The sequence below is a fragment of the Cynocephalus volans genome, chromosome 2 (genome assembly GCF_027409185.1).
Source record: "Cynocephalus volans isolate mCynVol1 chromosome 2, mCynVol1.pri, whole genome shotgun sequence".
NCBI classification, from domain to species: Eukaryota; Metazoa; Chordata; class Mammalia; order Dermoptera; family Cynocephalidae; genus Cynocephalus; species Cynocephalus volans.
In genome coordinates, this window is record NC_084461.1 from 112,159,166 (window position 1) to 112,187,042 (window position 27,877).

At 34.4% G+C, this 27,877-nt stretch overlaps 1 protein-coding gene across 1 annotated transcript in view; it reads left to right on the forward strand.

The window, feature by feature from the left end:
- PRRC1 (proline rich coiled-coil 1) overlaps positions 1-21,371 on the forward strand; it is a 34,737-nt gene extending 13,366 nt beyond the window's left edge. The window contains exons 6-9 of the mRNA XM_063086108.1: positions 2,566-2,729; positions 9,482-9,585; positions 14,464-14,566; positions 20,066-21,371. Coding sequence (XP_062942178.1) covers positions 2,566-2,729; positions 9,482-9,585; positions 14,464-14,566; positions 20,066-20,275 — 581 coding nt within the window. The 3' untranslated portion in view covers positions 20,276-21,371. The remainder of the gene's footprint in view (positions 1-2,565; positions 2,730-9,481; positions 9,586-14,463; positions 14,567-20,065) is intronic.
- The last annotated feature ends 6,506 nt before the right edge of the window (positions 21,372-27,877 follow it).

Genomic DNA, 27,877 nt, shown 5'->3' on the forward strand with positions numbered 1-27,877 from the left:
TTGCTACCCTTGAATAGAAAATTGAATCAAGAATTAAATCAGCTGAAGTGTTCCTTGTGTTTGTAACTGTCCAAAGGATTCAGAAATTGGATTACACCATTCCTACTGATTTCATATATTCATAATAGTCAAGTTTGCCATACTAAATTCACATGTATTCTTTTCTTCACAAGTATTATTTTGAATGAAGAAAGAAAGGAATTAATATTTTTTGGAGCTCTTGCTGTTTTAATGGCTGTACTGTGTTAGACTATGAAAGCAATTATCTCATTTAATCCTTAGATCAAGCCATACGAGGTGGCAGGTATTTTTCTACAAAAAACAAGCTCAGTGACTTCCCTAATTTAACGAAGCTAGTAAGTGATAAAGTCAGGACTCAAACCCAGGACAGTTTCTCCAGCCAGTAGTCTCCACATCAAGAAAAAGGTTTAAAACCAAGGGGGAAAAAAGAAAGATTACAGAAATGAAATTTCTATTGCTGCCGAACATCATAGCATATAATGCGGTATAACCTTAATCAGTTAGCTTTAAAAAGGAATAAAACTGAGTGTGAAAAAGCTGATACTTTACTGACAGCAAAAATAACACCATTCTGATCACAGTAAAATTTATGGCATTTTTATACAAGTATTCTAGAAATCACTTGATGTAACAATTTCAAATGCACCAAGAAAGCACAAGAACTATTAGACATGGATTTTAACAGTTTAACTTCTACATTCTTTTAATTCTCCCTTCATTATCATTAAAGGCAGGACTACTTATCACAAACTGAAAAGGTTTTTTGAGCTGAAGCTTAGTAGAGCAGTACATAACTAGGGTCAAGAGATATGTCCTACGTGGGGGAAAATTGAGAAAAAAAAATATTCTTCCTCTTCTCTCCTATGTGACTGATTGCCCGTAGGGTCTAGTAACTTCTGAAATTCCCAATAAAGATGTAATCTGTGGAACATTATGTCAATCGGGAAAAGGGATCCATGATTAAAAAAACACAAATATTTGGAAAGTATCTTCAACTGTTCCACATGGTTTATTAGGGAAAAACAGCCTAGTTTCTGGGACAAAAAGTTTTACATTACAAACAGCCTTCATGAGAAATCTCTTTTACCAGTGATAGCCATTAATGCCAAGTATCAAAGCATGCTGTGCTTAGAACCAGGCTTTTGAATTCAGTGTATCACAAAATGTTAAGTAAGATTTTTAAAAATAATGAAACATTTTGGTCAAATTGTTCTGTCTAGAAATAATAATGTACATGTTTTTTAAGTCATTGGAAAATTAAAAATGTTTGCAGATATTTTATTTATTACTCTTAATCTTTTAACATTTCAAGTTTTATACATGTTATTTCAGTATTATTATAAAATATAAATAATTTATTTCTGGTATTTTTTTAAGTGATGGGGATGTATAATAAAAAAGCTTGGTGACCCCCACGTTTAAACTAATTTCTGTATAAAAAGTATATTTCATGGAAGTCCTTGTTTAGTGCATAACTTCTGTACATCTTGACAAGTTGCTTACCATCAGTAAGAGTCTTCATTTTCATTTCTGTAAATAGATTATCACAGATGTGTAACATATTATACTTCACAGGCCAGAAATTTACTATGATTGCTCCATAGCTGAAGGACTGAAACTGGCATTCACAAAGTGCTAGAAGTTTGCATATAATGAATGTCTATCTTTATTAACCAACAGCAGAAAATCCATTTTGATTTGCAACTTTAAAAATGCAATAAATGTGTCTATCCAATGTTACATTAATTAGAAAAAGAAACATGGCTAATAGAGGGGTATAGTAGACAAATAAACTGTTACATATGTGCTGTATCATCGTTTTCCAAATTGGTATGTATAGAACATTTTGTAGGTGCCATTATTAGTGAAAAAGTATTCCATGAACAGGTCAAGTGTGGAAAGTACTGGGTTAAGTCATGATTTTTAATTTCTCAGAATTGTTGATATGTTGATATGTGCCATGTGAATTTTCAAGAAAGAAATATGGTGTGTAGCATCTCCCAAAGTTATTTGATGTCAGAAATACTATTTTCAGGCACAGCCACTAATACATTCTAGAACAATATTTCATAGAATATAGAAAAATGTGTGCTGTAATTATACTCAGATACGATACTCAGAGCCATTAGAAGGTATGTACGTACCATCTTCTGCTTGCAAATAAAACTCCCTCAGATAATGCATTAAATTCCCATTTTTAAAACTCAGGAAATGTTGGTTGTACAAGGCTAAGCATGATTGGAATAAAATGTTGTTAGATTAGAGGGTGAAAATGTGTCTGGTTGTATCAGAAGATGTGGAAAGGAGGATTTTAGAGTCTGACAGACCTAGGTTTGGGTCGTGATGTTAGCACTAAGTCGTTGAGCTAGACTTTTTCAGCCTCAGTTTCCGCAACTATATAAGAAAGAAGGTGATCTGTATCTTGCATGGTTTTATAAGGTTGGTAATAATTATGTAAATAAAATGTTAGCACATGGTATGGTAGTAATTATGAGAATTTCTTTATTTTAATTTGGAATTGAAATTTTCTTTTGATCTTTTTAGAATCTGGAGGTGAACTGGATATTGTAGTAACCTCAAATAAAGAAGTAAAAATTGCTGCTGTCCGGGATGCCTTCCAGGAGGTTTTTGGCTTGGCTGTGGTTGTAGGGGAAGCTGGACAGTCCAGTATTGCCCCACAGCCAGTGGGCTATGCAGCTGGATTAAAAGTGAGTAATAGAACACCTTTTTCAGGATGTGGAAACAGGCAGTTAATTTTTTCGTAATTCTAATAATAATCCTGTAGTCTATATGGAGCTAATGGGTTTTTACATACTGAAATAATGATCAGCTTTGCTTTTAGGTAGACAACTCTGTAGTAATATGAAGATATGGTGGAGTTTTGATTTAAAGAAATCCAAGATAGGTTTTGATTATTAAGAGAGGGAAAGAAACATATTCAGAGAGCACAAAAAGAGTAGTTATTGCTAAAAGAGATCTTAACCCAGTACTAACATTCAAATCAATTACCGAAATTATAATATCCTTTGAAACTCATAAGCTTTTTATTATCATTGTTAATAATATGTAACATATTGTAGTTCCAGAAATTTTGCCCTCTCTTTCATTTGTGTGAAATGCTTTCTATTATATTGTTACCAGCATACAATAATGCAAGAACAGATGAACAGATGTTTGTAGCTTATTGGCCTACAAATATCTCTCCTACCTTAAAAAAACAAAAATAAATCAAAGGAAACCCCAGCAAATTCTTTGACCTCACTTTCCCTATCATCTACTACCTTATGTTGCTTCTTTTTGCAACAGAACTCCCCCAAGAGCTGCCAGCACTGTTCTCTAATTCTTCTTTTTGCCTTCTCTTAAACTCACCCCTGTGAGACTCTCACCCCCACCCCTCCACCGAGAGTACCCTCCAGGTCACCAGCGTTGTCTGTCTTATTTGACTGGTCAGCAGCTTTTGAGACACTTGATCAAGCAGTCTTCTTCCATGCTTTTTTACTTGATTTCCGGGATACCACACTTTTGGTTTTTTCCTACTTCACTGGTTGGTTGTACCTTCTGTGCTTCCTTTGCTGGTTCCTCCTTGTCTCGCCACCCTCCTAATAGTCCCATTTTCTTGTCCATTCACTCCCTTGGTAACCTCATGCCAATCCATAGCTTTCAATGCCATTTATGTGCTGACAGTTTCCAACTTGTATCTCCACCTGAGACCTCTCTTATAAACTCTTGACATATAAAAGTTGGCTTTTTGGCAACTGTACTTGAATATCTCAAATGTAATATGTCTACAACTAGACTGCTCTGCTTTCCTCCAAACCTGCTCCCCCACAGCCTTTTTCATCTCAATAGATGGCTGTTCTGGCTGTCCATTTTCTCAGGTGAGAAAGCTTGGAATCATCCCTAACTTCTCTCCTTACACATTTCTAGTCTATCAGTACATTTCGTTTGCACAACAGACAGTTCTCATTTTTCCCCGTAGTTCTGTTCTGTAAGGTGCCACGGACACAGTTAGTGAACACTGAGCCACTGCTCCTGAGAAAAGTACAGAGTTTAGTCCCTGTGGGCCTCTGATCACAACGTTCTGCCAACCTATCAATACATAACTTTGTTTTGCGTCAGTTTCTGTTTATATACATCTTTATATACATATACTTATTTTTTATTAATATTGAACTCTCTTGGTGAACAGCACTATAATTCATGCTTAAATGAAGCTTATTTAACATGTATATTTTCTCCTTAAGACACCACATCATAGCCTTCCTGTGCTGAGGAATAAAAAATAACACTTCAGCATTAAATTTGGGGGCACAAAAATGCAAAATGCAAAAAAGTGGCAGTAAATAGATCACAAAAAGGATGCTTGTTTACGGTCTGCGAGCTCAAACAAGAAGGCAGAGCACGCTTTGTTCGACCTCAGCTGCAAATGTGTGCATCAAGCAACTCAAATTTCTTGTAGCTCTGTGCATGTCTGATTTTGAGGTTACAAACAAATTTTAATGAGTAGCTGGTCACAAGAACAGAATCTACAAATAAGGAGGATCAACTGTATTTATATTTAAGGAGAAATGCATTCTGATATATGACATTGTTATTTCGTATAAAGGAGCTCATAATGTCTTTCATTTATTGAGAGCATCCTCTGAGCCAGGCACATAGACGTTTTAGCTGTATTCATGTATTTAATACCTATAAAGCATTAGAATGAGATGACTGACATAGTGTATTTCATTGGGGAAGAAGTCTGTTGTATTGATTATAGTTAGTCACTAAACATAAATCCACATTGATATTAGATTATTTTTAATTCAACTAGATAATGCTATATAAATTTGAGGTGCTTTTCAACTATATTTAGTACTTTATTTAAGTAGAATATAAAGCTCTTTTTCTTTACACACACAGACACACACACACACACACACACGCACACGCACCCCAAAACCACTTTTCTGAATTTGGGACTGTCGGGCAAAAGTTATGCTATATCCAAATGTAATATATATAATAGGAATGAAATTATACGTTTCCTGCCTTTTCACTTTCACAGTGGTCTATCCTTACTCACACAGCAATGCTGCCCAAAGCACATGTTCTTTGAAATGTTTCTACTCCCTTGAATTTGAGTCCTGGTATGCATTTCCAGTAGGGCTTTCTATGGTAGCAGGGGTTTGGTCTTTATAAAATATAGCAAAGCTAACTGATGGCTTTAAGATTTGATTCACTCTAATCTAGAAATTTTTTTAAAAGTATGGTAAATGGGTAAAATAAACATGTACGCACAATAACTGCACATTGTATTAGGGTTCTCCAGAGAGACAGAACCAATAGAATATGTATATAAATATATGAGAGAGGATTTATTAGGGAAATTGGCTCATGTGATTGTGAAGGTTGAGGAGTCCCATGATAGGCCATCTGCAAACTGGATGCTGGTAGCCTGACTCAGTCCAAGTCTGGAAGCTTCAGAACCAGGGAAGCCAATGGTGTGATTCTTAAGTCTGAGGCCAAAAGCCTGAGAGCCGGGGGTGCTGCTGGCATAAGTCCTGGAACCCAAAGGCTGGAGAAAGAGTCTTGAATCCACTGACAGGAGAGAAGAAATATATTCCAGCTCCAACAGGCAGAGCAAGAGATTTGCCTTTTCCTCTATTTTTGTCCTCTGTAGGCCTCCAGTGGATTGGATAGTTCCTGCCCATTTTGAGGGTGAGTCTTTCCCACCTTGTTTACTCAGGCCCCCATGCTAATCTCTTCTGGAAACACCCTCATAGATACAGCCCCCAAAGTGCTATATGAGGTTTCTAGGTATTCCTTAATCTAGTCAAGCTGACACCTAAATTAACCATCACATGCATTAAATCAGTTATACATAAGGTAAATTATAAGCATTTATATTGGTAGTTTTTATTTGAACGACTAGGAAAAGTCACATACCCAGACTGAGATCGTACTTTCAAGATTTCAGGAGTGCTTTTGCAAATTGGAAAGAGTTTATAGATATGGGGAGGACTTTTCATGATTTAGTTTTAGGTGGTAACCTGAAGGAAATCCTAAGATAGAAATTGGCTACTAGACAAAGAAAATGGTGAGTACATTTCTTTGAAATTGGAGACTAAAGCAAGGGCTTTCTGTAAATTGTGAAGTGTTATATAAACATCATATGGAGGTTGGTTCTGGTATTCCTTTTTAAAAACGATGGCAGGGGAATGTATTCATTTAATTCTCTAGTAACGGATATTTAGATCTGAGGGTTAGAACTTAAAATTGTTACATTAGGCAATTAGGGAGTATGGCTTTGGGTTTCAGCGTGAGAATTTGAGCAAATGTGGTGAAGACTGGCAGTTAGAGCAACAGAGTCTGTTAATGCCAATGTTTTAGCGATTGAGAAATATGACCAAGTCCTGAAGGATGAGTTTGTCATTGGGAGCATGAAGGAAGGGGCAAATACATAACGTATGTAAAAAGATGGCATTTATATTAAGTATGCAGAGAAGGGAAGAGTTTACAACGTTTTATCAGAACAAATGAAAATGAATTTAGATGACTAACTGACCATGTGGAGAGCCTCCTTTTTCATTGTGATTTTTAAAACATGGGCCTCAAATGTTTTATTACATCGATATCATTATACAGAAAATGTTTAAAATCAGTAATGTATTGAACTTGAAAGCCTGATGGGGATTTTTTTCCTCATGAATTACTTTACTGTAAATTAAAAAGAGAGGAAAAAAAAAAAGAGAATAGTAGAATAGTGAATAGAATATCAGAGGCAGGGAAGGGGAAGGCGGGGGAGGGGCCGGGGAAGTGTTGGTCGACTGGTACAAAAAGACTCAGTTACAGTTAGATAGGAAGAAGTAGTTCTGGTGCACTAGGGTGACAATAGCTAATACTGTTGTATTGTGTATTTCAAGGTAGCCAGAAAAGAGATCTTGAATGTTATAACTACAAAGAAATGTTAAATGTTTAGGTGACAGATTGCTAACTATTCTGATTAGATGATTTTACAGTATATGTTGTATATTGAAACAACAAACTATACCTCATAAACGTGTACAATGAAAATAAAATTTTTAAGAACCTTATTTGATGGATATTATTGGTAATTTGTTTTATCATGTGATTTTCTTAGTATTTGACAGGTTTATTTTTGTTATTGATTTTTGCCCTTCAAATTTAGACATATTCATTCTTTCCCCATAATCTTTAATACAAGCGCAAAACAAAAATTCATTGAAACTATATATAGGAAAGTGATTTGTAAATTTGTCAATTTTTCTTTTCCAGAAACAGTAGAGGGCGCTAGTGAGGAGAAAAATAAAGTAGACTCAAAATATAAAAAAATTTAACTGTTTTTTTCCTCCCCATCAGATTTTATTTGAGTAAATGAATTTTCTAAACTAAACTTAAGTTGTTCTTTAAACATATGAAATTATTTAAGGAAATAAATCAGTTTATCCAGAATTAAAGTTAGGAAGCTTCTGAAACTTCTCCTGTGCCAAGTATTAATTTTATTGAAATCCAGTCCTAGTCATAATTACTGTTTTATAACTTATGTTCAAGAAAGATGTAGTTAATATATATGAGTATTTATGAAGATGTATAAAATTTTAATTATTCATCTGAACCAAGTCGCTTAATATAAGCTCTTAGAGAACAGTGTAAGCTCTAGGGACCTTTCTGTATCGTACCTTAGTTCTGAGATGATTATTTCAGTACGTCCTCTAAACTACTTAATTCTTGATCCCCCACATTGCTAAAAAATAAAATTATATTCTCAAAACATTGGTAGGTTCTAATATTAAAATGTCTGTGTTTGTGACTCTAAAAGAGGCCACATTTAATTAAGCAGGTCCTCAGAGGAACAAGAGGCCAGATATAACCCATTTTCATTTTCTCTTCTGTATTTCATAAACAAAAAATAATTAAACTTCTCTACCTAGCTCATTATCCTATCTCTTGCAGGTACTAATTAATTTTAACCAAATATTTTGTAAATCCTATGAAGTATAAAGACCTGTGCTGTAGTCTAGTAAAAATAGAACAAACTTAGTGTCTGTTCCCTGGAAGCTTAAAACCTGGGAATATTTTGTTGTAGTGCATAGGTGAGATATCACCTTCAAAGAGTTTAGGGATGAATTTATAAACATCCCACTAATCCCCTAATAGTTTTTCTTGAATGAACATTTATTTAAGCTTCTTTTTAATAAAAAGTTGGCCATAAGGCAGATTTACAATATCCAGTTATAAAGAATTAAGTTCATCTTATCTGTTATATTTCATTCAAAATCAACAGCTGCCTCCTCATTTCATGTTATTAGATTTGGTGATGCCATATTTACACTCTTTATGTTATTAACATTTACCACAGAGGCCTTTAGAAGCCTTTGTTTTTTCCTTTGTTTAGTTTTTCATATAGTAAGTTCTTAAGGAACGTCTGTTAGGTTAGGCACAGTGTTAGACACTAGAGCAAAAACAGTGTTGCGTTTGATGTAGCTGAAATCATATCTTTTATCCTTCATCTTTACAAGCTAGTATCTTAAATTGTTTTACCCCTTCTCATATAGTTGTCACGTCCTCTTTATTTCAGTTGTCTCTAGAAGTGTTCTAGTCTTCTTAGTTTTCATTTGAATAAGAATTGACGCACTTAATCTCATATTCTCTATTTAGCTCTGTCCATAATAAAAATAGATATATTATCCATGGCTAGTTTTGTTCAGAAAAAGAAAGATTTTTTTATCTTGCCTTTTGAACACATCTTCATCATATAATTCATGGTCACTGTTTATGAAATGATGCAAATAAAAGTAGTAAACAGCAACCTTATTCTTACTAATTTGGCTTTTGGGTCCCTTCTATAAGATATATATTTGATTTGATTTTGAGTACAGTGTTCTCAGCCCCTAAGTTTTGCTTCATAAATGGTAATAATTATATTGAATAAAACTTGGTGTAATATATATATTTTCAGCTTTTTATTTTAAATAGCTGGTCATTTTGGTGCACGTATATTTAAAGGGAATCAGAAAAAAGAGAAAAAACGTATTTACTACTGATATGGTCGCCTACCTAAAAACCTCAAGAGAAAATCAACTAAAAAACTACCAGGACTAAAATATTTTTATTCAGTAAGATGGGTTCTTGCCAGATCAACATTAAAAAATACATAGTATTGCTTATATTAGTAATAACCAACTAGAAAATGTAATATAAAAATAATCCATTTCATAATAGCAACCAACATAATAATGCATATGGGAGTAATTTGGAAGGTGTACCCCATGCTATTAATACTGAGAGAATGTGATGGGACTTTTCATTTTTACTCTATATACTTTTGTATTGTTTGAACATTTACAATGAGTGTATATGTCTTTGTGTATAAATGTATACGTGTATTACTTGAATGATCATAAATTAATATACTTAGTATTAAATAATTTGAAATGCTTTCATTGTTGTTTAGGGTGCCCAGGAGCGGATAGATAGCTTGCGTCGAACTGGAGTGATCCATGAAAAACAGACTGCTGTGTCAGTAGAAAACTTCATCGCAGAATTGCTGCCTGACAAGTAAGAGGCTTATGGTGCTTCTTTTAGAAGCAAAATGTAATTGGGTCTGGGGGTTCACACTGGACACCTAGCAAAAAGTGTCTCCTATTTTAGAACCAGAGAGAAAAGTATGTTCTGATGTGGGCTGTATCACTTATTTAGCTCTGTGCCCTTTATAGCTTAGCTGACGTTTCTATTCTTGTTTCTCTTTTTAAATTATGAAATGGAGAAAGTAATGCTGAAGTCAGTTTGTGTTAATAATCACTTAATGTAATACACTAAATATAAGATGGTACAGTGGGATATTGGCTTGGGTACAATCGTCCATGGATAGGAAACACAGCGATTCACGCCGTTACTCAAAATAATGGAAGGTATAGGCAAGAAGGCCTGATGGTAGTAACTAGGTTTGAGTTTCTAGCATAATTTATCATTGTTTTGGGGGGCTCTGTTTTTTAATAGATGGCTTTTTTGTGGGAAAGTTTTTTTATATGTTGGAATGATTTATATTAAAATAATTTCCCATTGTTGAAATCTACCTTCTTTTGTAAATGTAATTGTGGTTTTATTGTTTTGTTTTGTTTTTTTTCCTTTCCTTATTTTTTTGTTTGTTTATTCAGCATTGAATAACACGATTTCTAGCACTTTGTGGCTATATAGTAAGCAAAAAAATGTCCTCCAACTTTGAGGGCATATTATAGGCCAACTGGGGGAGAAGATACATGCACAGATGAACAGTTTTAAATAATTATATAAAATGGTATATATCTTTTTGCTGGCAGGAAATGTTATATAAAATTCCAGTGGAGGTAACTCTGTGCAGAGGTAGTATCAGATGAAATTCCTGTATCTTTAGGGCTTGAACTAGATTTTGAAGAGAAGGTAAAACTTGGATAAGTAGAAAAAAGTAGATAGGACATTCTGGGTGGAGAAAAATTTTGAAGGTAATTAAAGTGTAATCTGGAGTCAGTGATTGTTTCAGCTTGGCTGAAGGTTTGTTGGATAGGAAATCAAGATGTAGTGTGGGGACAGATTGTGAAGAGCTTTGAATTCCAGGTTGAGAAGTTTGAGCTTTCTATATGAGCACCAAGGAACCATCCAGTGGTTATTATTACTTCATTTTCCCTCCATTAACATTTTACTATTCATTTAATGATTGCCGTAGAGATTACAGTGTGCCTTTTTGATATATTATAGTAAAAACGAATGACATATAATACTGGAACCACTTTTAATGTTATTCACTCCTTTTCACTTTCTGCAGTATTATTGTCAAGTATCTTAATTCTGCATATATTTTAAACTCCTAAGACATTACCAGAGTTGTTTTATGCAGTCAGTATTGTTTATGTTTACACTTTGAATTTTTTCCTGTATTTTTGTTTTTCTGTTTGAAATAATTTTCCTACTGCCTACGGAACTTCCTTTGATACTACATTGTAACACAAGACAGCTCACTGAATTCTCTCAGCTTTTGTTTGTCTGAAAGTGCTTTTAGATGCACAAGTCTAAGTTGGCAATTCTTTTCTTTCAGCACTTTAAAAATGTCATTGTATTGTTTTCTGGCACCTGTCACTTCTATTAATAAGTTAGTTGTTTGTCTTACTATTGTTTCTGTGACAATAAGAAGTTATTTTCTTTGGCTGCTTTTAGGATTTTTCTCTGTCATTTTATTTTTGCAGTTTTACTATGGTATGCCTAGATATGTTTGTTTTGTTTGCTTGCTTGCTTTTACAATTAATTTCTTGGGGATTCACTAACCTTCTTGATTCTGTGGATTGATGTCTTTCATCAGTTTTGGAAAATTCTTAGCCATTCTATCTCCAAAAATAGCTTATGGCCCATTTTCTCTCTTTTCTGTTTGCAGGGCTCTAATAATATGCTTATTCACCTTTTGACAGTATCTCACATTTCCCACTTTGTCTTTTGTTCCCCCCACTCTGTTTTTCCTCTCTGTCCCTCAGTTTGGACATTTTTTATGCACCTGTCTTCAGGTTTACTATTCCTGCCTTTTGTTGTATCCAGCCTGCTGCTAAACCCATATATTTAATTCTTACTTCTTTTTTAGTAGGTTCTATTTATCTATTGAATATCTACATCTTTTCATCCGTTTAGACTATCTTAACCCCCTTTTTTAAAATTATGTACATCATAGTTATTTTAACATCCTTGTCTATGAATTCCAGTATCTGAGTCACTTATGGGTCAGTTTTAGTCCTCTTCCTTTTGGTTTGATGGTATGGTGCTGTCTCTCTGAATGCCTAGGAATCTTTGAAAGCCAGAAGTTGTTTATAAAAAACTCTAGAGTCTTCAGGTGATCTTGAGAAGATTCACTCTTTGTTCTAATAAGTGGAGTTTTGGGGGTGTTAGGGAGGGCTAGTATGGTGTACTTTAGTCAGTCTGAGCTGAGTCAAGCCTGGGTGGTGCTCAGGGTCAGCGTCAGTTTACCTTTAAAGGTTCTCTGTCCTTTTTGTCCTCACTGCTATAACTTTTTGATGCCTTTAAATATATTATTTGTTTAACTCATGTAGCTTTTCATTGGGAGCATTGACCTGCCATAAACTCTTCCATCATACATAGATTTGGTATTTTTCCCATCAAATACCTTTCAAGCAGAAGAGTAGCATACTACAAAGGTTAGGAATAGTTAATAGTATTGGAATGATTTCTAGTATGGATTGTGGAGGAGAGTGGATAGAAAGGTTATGATAGTAAGGTACAGAGTGTGGAGAGAGGCAGGACAGTACAACAGATAGTAAATCCAGGATCCCAAACACTTGGTATTTCCTGCTTTGGCCACTTCTCTCTGCAGTGCTCCTGTGAGAAGTAAAAGCACGGAAGATAAAGTCAAGGAAATGAGGCAACTGATTACAACTGAGGCAAGCAAAGACCAATCCAGGAAGAGCAAGCCAACAAAAAGAAATCCCAAATGTGTTTGGCCCTTAAGAAAGAATAGAGCTAGTATAGACCTAGTATTTTCCAACTGCTGTCTGTGATGAACTTTTTATCAGTTCATGCTAAATGAGAAAAATTAGCATGATGTATACCATATATGGAAAAATGCTAGTGTAAGCATGGACTGTCCTTATTCTGAGTTTAACCTATCTAGTTTTTGGTGTTAAAATTTTGGATTATATGTTAAATATGTTAATATGTCCTTAAGATGTGTTTAAAACATCCTTTCTTTTGTGAGTTGATTGGTGATAATAGTTGGAATGTCTTCGTAAAATAGAAATTGGCACACCTGTATAAGTTCCCCAGATTCTATTGTGAAATTTTTTCTGCTATATGAAATCTAAATGTCTTGGAACCACAATTCCTCTTAAGGCCTTTTCAAGTCAAATTGGCTTCCAAATAGGATTGGTCAAGTCAATCGTATTTTACCAGCTACATGAAGAGGGACAGAGATTGGGATCTTCAGTGACTGTCCTTTGATTAGTCCAGATTACCACTCTTCCTCCTCTGAGGTGGGGGGCAGGGAGGTGGGTGCAGGTGAAGGACAGTAGAAAGGAGGGGGAGGAGAACTGAAAGTTTCCTTAGCCAACAGTGCTAGTGACAAATGGAAAAAGTATTGGTAGGGATGGCAGTGATTGCAGTTTTAGATTTATTGAGTTGAAGAGTATGGGATAGCTGATATCCAGGTTGAAATGTTCAATAGCACAGTAGTATTTCACAGAACAAAGGGGACCTTGGAGTTTTAATGTGTATTCACTGGCATCATAGAAGAAACAACTCTTGCTTTTCAGGACATCCACACTTGACAGCTTAGTCAGTACATTGTTCACCGTAGACAGTACACATATCATGGAAAATAATGCAAAGTAAAATTTAGCTAAGCTTGGCTTTATGGAGTCTTCACAAATAGGTTATCTTGACTGAGAAAGTTGTCATAACAAAATATGAAGTACTGATAAGGACACCAAATAAAATTAATTATTTAATGTTCTTCATTTGAAACAGTTTTAGGATATGAATGCTGTAGACATTACAAACTGCCATTTTAATGTTCAGCAGAGTTGTGCATGTTACTGTGTATTTTACATTGTTGCTTCTTTGAATATGTAAATAAGTCTCCTAATCTATTTTACATTTCTTTGAACTTTATTAGAGTTACATATTTTTTAAAAAGCAAGACATCGAATGTTTTCTTGTTCCCTATTCTCTTATTGTTTAAATTCTTGATTTCAGGCCATCTGGTTATTTCATGATTCTGGTTAGCTAAAATTCTGGTGGTGCTTCAGTTGTCTTCACTTCAGTCAGTCTTAAAGTGTATCATTTTTAATAATTTATAAGTGTCTTTAAATGGAAGAAAGTTTCCTTCATTTCACAAAATTGTCTTTAAAGGCTGACTCATTGTGAACAATTCAGAAAATGATTAGAAGGACTTATCAGTAATGAGGATAGTATTTGTTTTTATTTATTTCCTCTGAATGAACTTATTTTTAAATTTTTTAGTAACTTTGCTAGTTCACTACATATTAATGATAGAGTTGGGAATATAAAATTTTCCATATATTAGCAAGTGACATTTAGAAAATATTACTCATGATAAACTATTTGCATGTTCAAATGAATGTAAATGTATCTGTTGCGTATTTGAGTAGCCCAGTTTACATTATTTTCCCAAAGAAAGGAAACTTTTCATGAAAAGTAATTTAAAATTATTTTTTCTTTGTTGTTATTCCCCATTCTTTTTCTCCACTTGGAATTAAGCCAACAGAGTAATTTTATCTGTTATTTTTATGGATTATCCTCTTACAAATTGATGAGAAAAACATTTCCTTTTTGAAATCTGCTAATGTTTTATCTGAATAATAATAGTTGTTTTTGTTTTTTGTCTATTGACTATAACTTCTGTTTAGCAATATAAACATTTGAAACTCATGTATTCCATTTCAGATGGTTTGACATTGGTTGTTTAGTAGTTGAAGATCCTGTGCATGGCATTCATCTAGAAACATTTACACAAGCCACACCAGTGCCTTTGGAATTTGTACAGCAGGTTGGACTTCTTTTCTTTTTCATTATGCTCCAGAGAAACTTGCAAAATTGTTTTTGAAATAAAAATGTTTGTTAGATTTTTTGTTAGAAATATGTTCTTGATTTGGTTTCAGTCGTTTCTCTTTTAGTATTTTTCTTTGCTTTTCAATTTCCTGGTCCTTCTATGCTGTTTTAGTGCCTCCCTACTTTTGTTTTCCAACTGTCTTTGAAAAGGTAATACGTTACTTGGTTAATCATTATTTTCCTCATTTTTTTCTTTGTTTTTATAATTATGTTTCTTATCTTGAGATCAGAAAATGATTTACCTTTTCTGCTTGTTTTATGTCATCTTTCATTTACTTTTACCTTCATCTCACATTTTTTCCACTGTTATCCCCATTTCCCATTTCTTTGATCTTCCTCTCTAGTTGTGAATCATTAGTTACAAGTCAATATTAGAAACCTTAGGTGATAGGCACGTCTTTAGGTTTTTTGACTGTACCTACCCACATAATTTCCAGAAGAATGTAAGTATAAATGATGATTCTTATTCCTCTATATTTTTGTTTTCTCTAATCCTTCCATGAACAAAACGAAATATAAAAATATATGTACATTGGAATTTCTACTACTAAATGGTATTTTGCTGGCTTTTTTCTGTCATCCATTTCATAAAATTTCCATCATAATTGTACTTTTGTAACTTGTTAAATGTCATTTTAAAACTATCTCAAAGTTATTTGGCACTTGTAGGCATTTGACAATCTGATAAAACTATTGGGTTCTTGCTCAAGAAAATACATGTATGCATTTATATATAAATTTGGCATATGTGTTCATAACAGTCCTAACAACAACCTGTGGCACTTTTAGACCTATTTAGAATGGAGACTAAGAATTGATGCTTGGAATTTTGAAAATTTAATGAAAGTTTTATTTATACCATAATTTCTTTTCAGAAGTTCAAGAAAACCTTTTTATATACATTAACACTAAACACACCCCAATATGAAGGTGATAAAAAGATTGTAAGCAAATGCTATGCATACTTTTATACTAGTAAATTAGAAAAATTCGGTAAAATGATAAATTTTTCTAGCAAGATAAAAACTTTGCCATAGTTGATTCAAGAATAAGTATTAGGTGGAACATATGAAATTGCTGTGTCAAAAACAAATATTGTCAGTGTCATATGATTCATCCTGATTACCTCAGTGAAGCATAACAGTAGAAGAATTTCATCCAACTCCAAAAAAACCACTGAGTTCTAATAGTGTCATAAGCAAGTTATAAGATAATTATCATAAGATTATTATAGCTCTACGTTAAAGCCTAGGTGTGTAGGAGGCTATACCATCTAGGTTTGTGTAAATACACTTTATGATGTTTGCATGATGATGACATCACCTAAAGATACATTTCTCAGAATTTATCCCCATCGTTAAATGACACCTGACTGTATTCAAGGAGAAGGTGATCCTCATGCTGTATAGAGTATCACAAATAGAGATGGAATGTTTTTCAGTTCATTCTGTGAAACTAGCCTCTCTTAACACTGAGGAAAATTATAGTTCAGTATCATGTAACAACTTGGGTAAGTGGGAAAAACACACCGTCTTCTACACTCTTACTCAGCAACAAGCAACACAGAAGACGACTTATGATTCCTGTGACCAAATGTGTGGGGATTTCTCCCCACTAGCAAACAAGCCAACAATTCTTCAGCAGACACTAGCTGGGTGACCTTTAATTCAATTCAGTTTTGTTTGACACTATCTACCTGGAAATAGCATCAGGTCCCACAGGTTGAGAGCTCAGTCCCCAAGACTGCCCCCCACTTCAGATGCCCGTCCACGAGTCCAGGCCTCTAGATCTTCTGACCAATTACCCATAAGTCAGAGTTCCCACAACCTCTTCTGTGGGTTTGATTAGTTTGCTTGAGCAGCCCATAGAACTCAGAAGAACATGTACTTACATTTACTGGTTTATTAAAAAGGATATTACAAGGAATGCAGACAAAGAGATGATAGGGGGAAGTATGGAGGAAGGGGTATGGAGCTTCCATGCCCTACCAGGGCGCACCACCCCCCAGGAACCTCTACATGTTCAACCATCCAGAAGCTCTCTGAACCCAGGCCTCTTGGGTTTGTGGAGGCTTCATTATATAGGCGTGATTGATTAAATCATTGGCCACTGACTGGTGATCAACTTCACCTTCATTTCCTCTCCCCTTGCCAGAGGTTGGGGGGTGGCACTGAAAGTCCCACCTTGGTCTTTCCTTTGACCAGCCCCCAACCTGAAGCTATGTGGGGACTGCTAGCCATAATTAGCATGCAGAAAGACTAATCACACTTTGGAGATTCTAAGGATTTTAGGAGTTGTATGTCAGGAGATGGGAATGAAGACCAAATATATATTTTCACAATATAACAGAACTAAATGTCAAAATCATTAGTAAGATTAATAAATAAAATTCAGAAATATATTAGAAGAACATTTTATATGTGCCCATGAAAGTTTTGTCCCAAGAATAGCAGAATGGTTCAACAAGAGCAAATCAATTTATGTAATTCAGCACATGAACATCTATTTCAAAGGAGAAAGAGGATTTCAGTAGAGTTGAAGGTGTTTGCTAGAAATAACCATACTAATAACTCTTAGCTAATTAGGATTGGAAGGTATGTGTGTACTAGAAAACCAAAGCAAACCTCAAATCTAATGATAATTAGATTTGAGAAATCTAATACATTAGAAATCTTGTAATTATAAGGATGTTCCTTTCACTGCCACTGTTAACATTGCTGTAGATGTGGGGTCATCAAACAGTGACCAAATCTGACCTGCTGCCTGTTTTTGTAAATAAGTTTTATTGGAATACACTCATGCCTGTTTGCTTACATATTGTTTACGTCTGCTTTTGTTCTACAACAGCAGAATTGAGTAGTCTGGCTCACAAAGACTAGATTATTTACTTTCTGGCTCTGTTCAGAAGTTTGCTAACCCTGTGGTAGATGTCTGACCATTGCAAAAGGACGATTTTAATTTCATTGTTAGGAATATATATTGGAAAGAAATACACATGAAAGAATGAAGTAGACCTATATATACTAATATCAAAAGATATGTATGACATATTGCTGAGTAAAAGTCAAAAACAGCACATCTAGTGTGATCCCACTTATTAGTAGGGGGTGTGTGTGTTATTGGATAACAGTTCCAGGTCCTTGGTCAAACCGTGGAGAAAAATCTTTCACGGGACTGAGTGGGATCTGCATTGTGGTAAGCACCTGTATGACGAAAGGAAAGGAAGTGGGACAGACAGATGGAACATTCAAACAGTAGGACTTCATTGTAAAGCAAAGGTAACTCGCCAAAGGGTACGCGGGTGACCCCGCAAATGAGGAACACCCCTAGATTCTTAAGGTGAGTGTTTATAAGTTGTTCTGGGACCAGGATGTTTCTCCATCTTAACTAAGGGGAGGAATGTTCAGCCAAGGGGAATGTTCTAGGGGGATGTTAAGGAATAATAGGCCAATGCATGGTTGCATCAGCTTCTTGTCATGCGTCCCTGAGTTTCTGAAGTTTTTGGTATGCACAGTGGAGTCACTTTTCCCTTTACTTTGTTCTTGCCAGTTTAGCCTCACGGGTGGAAGGTTGTATAGTGGTCATCTGCACTTTTGTTCCTTTTAGTGGCAGGCGCTGAGGGTTTTTGTTCTAGGTGCAGCATACTGATTGGTAGGGTGGTTAAGCTGTTGTCAGCTCATTATGGGTTCATTGACTGCTAGTGCCAATGCAGTCTGAATATTTATGAACAGCCTCCCTGGGGCATGTCTCTATTTTGTCTTGCCTCATATGTACATACATGCATAGGATATGCTTTAAAATATATATAAATGAATGGGGGGAAGGCTTGGAAGGACGCACAGGAAACTGTTAATAGTGGTTTATTCTGAATAGTGGTATTCAAAAGTTGGCGTTTGCTTTTTACTTTGCTTTTTACTCTTTTGTCTTTATTTTTTGTCATGTGGTTTCAAAATTCGGAAGGTTCAAAAGTGTGTACATTGAAATGCCTTCCTTTTATTCCCAGCTATTCAGCTCTCCTCCCAGTTTCTTTTTTATCCATCCCGAAATGTTATGTCTATGCTTCTTTATTGTTGAAATTTTTTTATTTAAGGAAATAGAAATCAGCCCTTCAGGAAATTATAATTATCAACAGTATGTATATTAGGGAAAATCTGGAAAAATATTTCACACAATTGATGCATGTTAAACTTAAGTATAAATGATTCCTACCCCCCAAACCCACCCTTGTTAAAAACCCAGTGATTCTGGATTTTTTGCTGATAATTCAAATACCTTGTTCCTCAATAGTGTGATCCTTGGCCTAGCATCATGAGCATCACTGGGACTTGTTAGAAATGCAAACTCTCAGACCTTAACCCAGAGTTATTGAATCAGGATCTGCATTTTAACAAGATCTTCAGGGGGTTTGTATACATGTCACAGTTCGAGAAGCACAGTTCTACGAGTGTCTCTGAGGACCTTAGTAATTTAGCAGCTGTTTCTCTTTGAAACATAGTGAAATACTGATAGTGCAGTATACATTTTGGGAGAGAATACTTAGAGTGGGGGTTCCCAAATGCTGTGCCAATTACATCAGATTTACTTGGAAGCTATTTTATATAATACTGTACTACTACTTTTCTTGGAACCAGCTGTGCAACCAGCAATTCAGTTGTCTTAGTTGGGGCATGAGAAACGTGGTTTTGTAAAAAATAGCTCCGACGTGATTGTAATATACAACACATTTGGGAATCACTGTATAGATCTAGTCTATATACAGATACATTCCTCTAGACTGTACCTAACACCCTAAAACAGAAAAGCCACATCATTTTTGGATATCAAGCTTTGAGTTTATTCTCTCATTCCTGGGTAGGTGAATAAATGATTTGAGTGGGAGCAGATACAGGTTGGGTCAAGTATGAATTAATATAATGATGGTTGATGCTATCCTGGACTGGATATTATTTGATTTAACTTATTGACACGTTAATCCTGTTTCCAGGTATACTTTCTACAAATTAATTAGCTCTCCCCTAAATGGGTTAAAGCAATAATGTGCAGTTTCTCTCTTTCTGGTTAGAGTTTCATTACTATAAAAGGACAATTTTAGCCCTAATCTTATTACACCTAAAGTGACACTGAATATGGAACTAGGCTCTGAGCTTTGTAAATAGATGGAGTTGTTAGATTTAAGACTTAGTTGTATTTGAACAACAAAATGAGCTTAATGGGGGATATTTTAAACAAAGTAGATGTGTGCAGTATTCTTTTGATTCTTTAGTAGCCTTATAACTTCATGCAGTTGGCAGTGTACGTAGCTGTGTTTCTCAGGGTTTGTCATCATCTATATTAAAAGTAACCTGAGAGACTTTGAAATGTCACTTATAGCTAGTTCCAATGATATTTCTTAATGTATTATAAGTATTGATTTTATTGTATTTTGTATTTATTTTAGGCTCAAAGTCTAACTCCCCAGGACTACAATCTAAGGTGGTCAGGCCTTTTGGTGACAGTGGGTGAAGTTCTGGAAAAGAGTTTACTAAATGTCAGCCGGACTGACTGGCACGTGGCTTTTACTGGCATGTCTCGTCGACAGATGATCTACAGTGCAGCCAAAGCAATAGCAGGCATGTATAAACAGCGCCTACCACCTAGGACCGTGTGAGAGAACACCTGTCTAGGATACTGAGACTTTTCCTCACTTTACCTTGATGTTGAAAAAGAGATTGTACCTTATTAAATTGAATAGCTTCAGTGAATCCAGCAGTTTGTATAATTTTCCTATAGGCTACAATTTTTGTTTTTCTAGAAAGGCATGGTGTCATTCAAAAAGATGAAAAGAAACAAATCCTTTTTATAATCCTGTAATTTCATATATCGTAGTTCTCAAAAAAGAATATATACAAATACATTTATAGCACAATTTAATGTACCAAATTTATAAAGCAGAAAATTCATGTGCAGAGACATTTAACTTAATAATATGTACTTGATTGTTTTGTTGTTTAAAGACATAAAGAACGTGTTTATTGAATATTCTTTAAAAGCTTCGTTTCTTTTTGCTTGCTCTTCCCTGTGAACCTTTGAAGCGTTTTGTGTGTGCACGTGTTCTCAGGCCTGCAGCTGAGCTGTGTGCTCAACAGTTGACCTTAAGACACCTGCTTGTAGGGAGGTGGCGCTCATTTCTTGGCATGTTTTTAACAATAATGGGCCAAAATAACGGAATTGAGCATTTTCTTTTTTGTCGTCATGTACACATGTGAGGGGTCTTTAAAAAGTTTGTGGAAAGATTCGTGTTATCTTTTAATTACACTTTTCCGTGAACTTTTTGAAGTACCCTCATATAGTCTGGAAAATTATACTGTTTTCTTTCTTTTAAAATAATTTTTGGCATTTCACAGATTTATGCTATGAACAGTGGGGTAATACATTTTATGTTTTCATTGGTATGTGACAGCCAAGGGGCAGATCATTCAAGTGTATTTTAAATCAGAATTACTCCTGTTATTTTTGTATGATACTATTCAGTACTTCAAGAATAAACTCTGACAACAGCCATTGTTTCTGCTTCCACTCATGTTCTCCAAACGATAATAGAGAAATTTTTGAGAGGGGATGACTTCGTTGCTTATGGAATGGTATGCCTCTTACTCTAATTAAGATTACTTCTTATTTAGTTTGCCTTAAACCCTACTTTTCTAACTTCGTGCCATTCTGCCTTTACTTTTTATGGATGTTTTCAAAGGAACTATTTTGTATTTAATCTGGTTTATTTAGTCCATTGTGTTTGTATTTAGTAAAAGCATTTTTCCCTTTCAACATATTTTACCGTTTTGGGATTTATATAACTCAAAATTAAATTAGTTTTTTCTTATACTGTCAAACTCTGTATATGCAAGTTCAAATAACTTTTTGAAGATAGTTTCTCACAGAAATGTAATTTAATTTTTATTTACTATTCTATACGATTCTTTAGATGTAAAAGAATTAGCACAATCTCTGGCAGTTTTATAAAAGGTGTTTAAGCTCTTGCACTGTCTTTACATGTAAGGTTTGCTTTGTATTAATGTTATTTCAAGTAATTATTATATTTCTGCTATTTTTTACCTGAGAATGAGAAGTATTAATTTTGAAACTATGATATATGTTCATTTCCAAGCACTGTATAATGATTGTTCAGTAAAATTCAGACTTCTGCATCATTGAAAGTAATGGGAGACAGAAAAGAGATGTAACCAATTGCTGTGGTGCACTTTTGTCCAGGGACAACAGGGACAGAACACTTTTTTATCCTCACTCATGAGTTAAAAAGAGAAGCCAGTTTCTACCATTTACTTTTATTTTTTATTTTAAAAACCTATCCTTTCCTAACAGTATTTTATCACGGCATTGGTCTGATGACAAAAACAGTCTTTCACTGTGGACTAAAGGACAGTATGCCCGTACTGAAAACATTTATGCTGCTTTCCCTCCTGTTACAGTGAAATTTTAAAGATCCTAAATTTATCTGAGTTTTTTTCTTTTTTTAAAAAATTTTACCAATGCTCAGATATCCTATTTAATGTTTTTGAGGGTTGTTCTAATAGAATCCCAAGCATTGCCTTCTCATTAGATGACAATTCTCATGGAATCTCGAAATAGCAGTGGCAGAGTTATTCCATGGCTTGGTTGAAGCCAGATCATTTTTCTGCACCTGGTAACGTGGTAAGCCTTCTGCTCTTTGGGACCGGGAGTGGGTGAAGAGGATTAGAGAAGGGCAGATGGAAGAGAGAAATACATGATCCGGTCCGTGACCTTTCTGTTCTTATTTTGGCCCAGAGTGCTCTTTGAAAGGCATCAGAGCATGACTCACCCCACATGCTCAGCTTTCCCAATCTCTTGTTTATTTCATCCTCCTCAGATTTTTTGGTTGTACAAGGGGTAAGAAAAGTAACTCATCTTTAACATACTATGCAGCTTAGCCAGGCTGTCTTGGTGGTATTAGGAATAAGATATACTGGTCAATAAGGCTACACAGTTCCCTCCATCAATTATCCAGCTTCCCTGTGTTCTTTTCTGTCCCTTCCCATTTCCTTGTAACTCCCACAGTAGCATTGGGGTTGTGGGTTGTGGGGAGCGGGTGTGTGGTTATTTGCTTTTATCTTCCCTCAAGCTTCTTAAGTAAATCCATCTTTAACACAGTTCCTGACCACTGTTCTTGTGGTGGTTTTTTGTGACCTTTTTTTCTTCTGAAGAATCCCACATTACTGAATTTTATATTTCATTTTTATCCAAATTATCTAATTTTATAACTTGTACACTAATTTATTTTAATTAGTGTGAAAGAAAACAGGAAAAATGCAGGAAGAGAATTTAACATCAACCATAGTTGACAGAAGGTGCTCAAATTATTCAGTTCCAGTTCCTCCTTTAAAAAGAAAATTAAGTATAAAAGAAAATAAATCCTCCTTCTATTAAGTTTTTGAGGCAACCCTGGACCTAAGCTTTGCCACAGACTTCTGAAGCTGGAAAAGCTTTAGGCAATGCTGGTAGCTTCCTCTCCTGATATTCCTGTCATTATTACTTTCCTATTGTTTGTTCCTCTTTTTCTTGAGGATTAATGAAGTGGATGAATTGAAATGGATGAATGTAGACAAAAGATAGTATGATAGTAATTATAAGGGAGAGAACAGATGAAAGTGTATTATATACATGTATTCAAGGTTATGCAAATTAGTAATTACTCAGGGTCAATTAAATTACTTTAATATGCTGTTGAATTTATTTGTTCCTTGGCTCGAAAAAATTCTAAAGAGGACTTTGTGATTTATGAAGCCAAATTGATAATATTGTATGTTCTGAAAGTGTTGGGTTATCCATAAATTATTTTAAAATGAGGAATTTTACTCCTATGATATGGTATTCATTTTATTACATTATGCAGGAGGCTGTATTAGCTAATCAATTTTGTATGTATGTATATATGTCATAAATAAATAATACTTTGACTTATTTCCCCAGAGGTGCATAGTGATCTTTTAAATGCTAATTTATATTGATTTTATATTATCATTATTCTTTTTTAAATTTTGTTTTTATATTAATTTTATATTAAAAGAAGCCATATGCCATTTTTGTTTAAATTGGTTACTGAGTGCCAAGAATTCTTGTAGAACAGCAATTTCAAACACCATCTTTCTAGTAGAACTATAACATTCAAATATACCTGAGTTGCTAACTTCAATGATAATTGAAGTTATTGGAGTTAAAGTCAATAAGCAAGAAGTTAAGGCCTATGTTCATGAGGAAACCTCTTGAGTACTGGGTTTAATTTATCCTGGACCTTCAGAAGCCTTTTTTTTTTTTTTTTTTTTTTTGACCTTATTCTAAATAAAACTACTCTACAAAAGTAGTTTCAATGCCCTAAAAATTCTCCCTTTGCTTATTCAAGCCCCACCCCATGCCAACCCCTGGCAACCACTAATCATTTTACTGTCTCCATAGTTTTGTCTTTTCCAGAACATCATATAGTTGGATTCATACAGTATGTAGCCTTTCCACATTGGCTTCTTTCACTTGGTAATATGTATTTAAGGTTCTTCCATGTCTTTTCACGACTTGATAGCTCATTTATTTGTAGTGCTGAATAATCTGTTGTCTGGCAGTACCCCAGAGTACTTATTCATTCACCTACTGAAGGGTATGTTGGCTGCATCCAAGTTTTGGCTGTTATGAATAAAGCTACTATAAACATCTATGTGCAGGCTTTTGTGTGGACTAAGTTTTTAAGTCGTTTGCAGCTCCTTTGGGTAAATAACAAGGAATGCAATTGCTGGATGTTATGGTTACAGTATGCTTAATTTTGTAAGAAAGCACCAAATTGTCTTCCAAAATGGTTGTATTCTGTTTTTTTACAAAAAAGTTTATTTTTTACCATGTGTTCTGTTCTCAGTTTATGATCCCAGGACAAGAGATTTGTTTTGATTTGGCCATGTGGGGGGTAGGGGGGAGGATACGTGCCAGAAGACAACAGAATATTGATTTGGGGGGTGGGGAGGGTGTTTGTTTCCTTGCTAAGACAACAGTATTGTTTAAGTACCTTATTTATATATACATATACATATATATATAACATTTATATAATCAGCATAATAGGCACTGGAGTAGAAATTAAACCTATATTATGTTATTATGTTCTCAAATTTTGTGACTCCTATTTTTATAGATAAGGTAACTGAAACTTAGATTAAGCCACTTGCCCAATGTCGTCATGACAGATGAATCACAGAATTCAAAGTGTGTGACTTGCTAAACCATTTTCTTCCACAACATCCTGAATATTTACTTCAGGAAGTTTTGGATGCGTAATTAATTCTATAAATATTTGTTGAATTACTCAATTCAAATAATGGCATGAAGACTTTGCCTTAGTATACTTTTAATTTTACATTTTTATGTTTAGGGAAAACTATTTTTACTTTGTATTTCCTATTTTAGTTTGAAAGGGCTGTTTTGGGCTTTGCTGCTGGTATGAAAATATGTTTGTGTCATTTGGATATTCTGCTCTGAAATTTGAGAAACCATAAACCAGATTTACCTTTGAGTGTCATTTTTAGGATAAAAGCCAGAAATGTCCTCTAGTGACATCAGGACAGTATTTGAAGAAAATGTCTTACTGTTAAACTAGTCTTCAACCAAGTTACTGACCACATACCTTTAAAAATATTTTAGAAATAATGTGTTATTGACATGTACATATAGAAAAGCACACAAATCACAAGTGAACACTCATGTGACCCCTGCTCTGATCAAGAAATAGACCAGTCCCCCCAGATCTCCCCTGTGGCCTTCTGAAATTATAGTGCCTTACCCTCTTGCTAAAGGTAACCACTATCCTGAATTCTAACACCATAGATAGTTTTGCTGATTGTTGAATTTTATTTAAGTGGAATTATACAATATGCGTTCTTTTGTCCCTGACTTTTTTTCAACATTATATTTATGTAAATCATTTGTGTTGTTGTATATAGCAGTATTTATTCATTTGCTTGCTGTAGAGTATTCTGTTGTCTGAATATATCATGATTTGTTCATCTTTTCCATTGCCAGATAGTTGGGCTGTTTCCAATTTTGGGGGCTGCAATGAATAATGCAGCACTAGACATCTTGTACAATTTTTGGGGTACACGTATGTAGCATTTCTGTTGGAATTGCTGGTTATAAAATGCATAGGTTCAATTTTAGTAGGTATTGCCAAAATGTTTTCCAAGTAATTATACTTAAGTCTATCCTCCCACCATTAATATATGTTATTTCTACTTGGTATACATCCTTGCCAACACTTGATATTGTAAGTGTTTTTTTAATTTTTAATTTTATTATGGCTCTAATTTGCTTTTCTCTGACATTAAATATAATAAAGTTGAGCAACTTTTCATGTATTTGCCATTTGGATATCCTTTGTGAGGTATCAGGTCTCCTGCCTATTTTTTCCTTTGAGTTGTCTTTATTTCTTCACTGATTTTTAGAAATTCTTTGTATACTCTAGGTACTATGAGTGACAGATGTCTCCCACTTGTCTTTTCACTCCTTTAGTGGTATCTTTCAATGTACAAAGGTTTTAAATTAAAACATAAAACAAAGATCGCTCTCTTCCTTTATGGTTAATGAAATTTATGTCCTGCATTTTTTTTTAAAAAAACTTTCTTAACACAAGTTCTTGAAGACATTATGTTGACTTCTAAAATTTTTATTATATGTTTTAACTTTCACATTTGAGATTGATAGTCCTTCTGAAATTATTTTGTATCTGTGTGAATGGTGTGAAATAAGGGTTAAATGTTTTGCCCTCCAAAATGGATATCCAGTTGTCCTGACACCATTTTTTGAAAAGACCATGCTTAGATTTGACCTTAGAGTACTTTAGGTAGATCAACATCCTTTTAGCATGTGTGCTTTCTTCCCTTTTTTAAAAAAAAATCCCACACATACTTAAAATCTTCAGTATAGGTTATTGGTTTTATTTATAGAGGCAACATTCATTTATGTTTACCTATGATTTACCTTTTTCATTGCTCTTTATTCCTTTCTGTATTTCTGAATTTCCTTCTGATTATTTTTCTTCTACACCCTGAAGAAAACCCCTTTATAATGTCCTTTATTATGGATCTCCTGGTGATGAACATTCTGTCTTTCTTGTTTTCTTTGAAAATGTCTTTATTTCACATTCATTTTTGAAGGATGCTTTCACTGGATATAGAATTCCAGTTTGAAATTTTCTTTCAGTACTTTTAAGATATCATACCAATATTCTCTAAGTTCTTTTGTTCCTGTTGGTAAGCTAATTTTCAGTCTTATTGTTGCTTCTTTGAAAGTGATAAACGTTTTTACTCTGCCTGCCTATCAGATTTCTCTTTGCCTTTGGATTTCAGCAATGGATTGCAGTGTGCTTAGAATATGCCAAATTCTGTATCCCTCCTTTTGGGACTGCAACTAAACATATGCTAGACATTTTCACTATGTCCTGTGTGTCCTTTTTTTCTGTTTCTATCCTTTTGACTGAATTTTTTTTTTCCAGTTTATCCTTCACTAATTCTCTCTTCACCTGTGTCTACTCTCCTGTTAAATTCATCTCTTGAGTTCTTGGTATTCTATTTTTCTAGAACTTCCATTGATTCTATTATAGTTTCCATTCTTTGGTGAAATTCTCCATTTTTAACTTTTAAGTCTTTAATTCCTTGAAAATATTAATTTTGGTTATTTTAAAGCTCATGTCTGATAACTTTTTCTGAATCTCATGTGGGCTGATTTCTTTTACCTGTTCTTTTGATTTCTATGGGAAATTTGTCCTATAATGGCTGGTTAATTTTGATTGCATGCCAGACATTGTATATGAAAAACTATTGAGGTAATTTGAGACTCTGACTTAATCTTCAAAAGAGGATGTATTTTTGCTTTTGGCAAGCAACTAAATTATAAGCATATCAACTTAATCCAATATGATGTTGAAATAATTTAAGGTGTTTTCAGCCCTTTTGAGGACTGGACCTCTCTATTTTTGGTTTACTCTCACCCTTGATATGTACCTAAAACGTTTGGCAGGCCCTGCGTTCTAGTTTCTCTATTTCTGGGAATCTGTCAACATAACTGCTCAGTTTCTTCCTATCTCAGCCACTGCATTCATATTTCACAGTATTCATGGAAGGTAAAAACACCAGCCTTATGCCTCCTGTTTTCCCTTCTCTCCTGGATCATGGACCCACAAATTTTCACATATTTAGTAGCTATT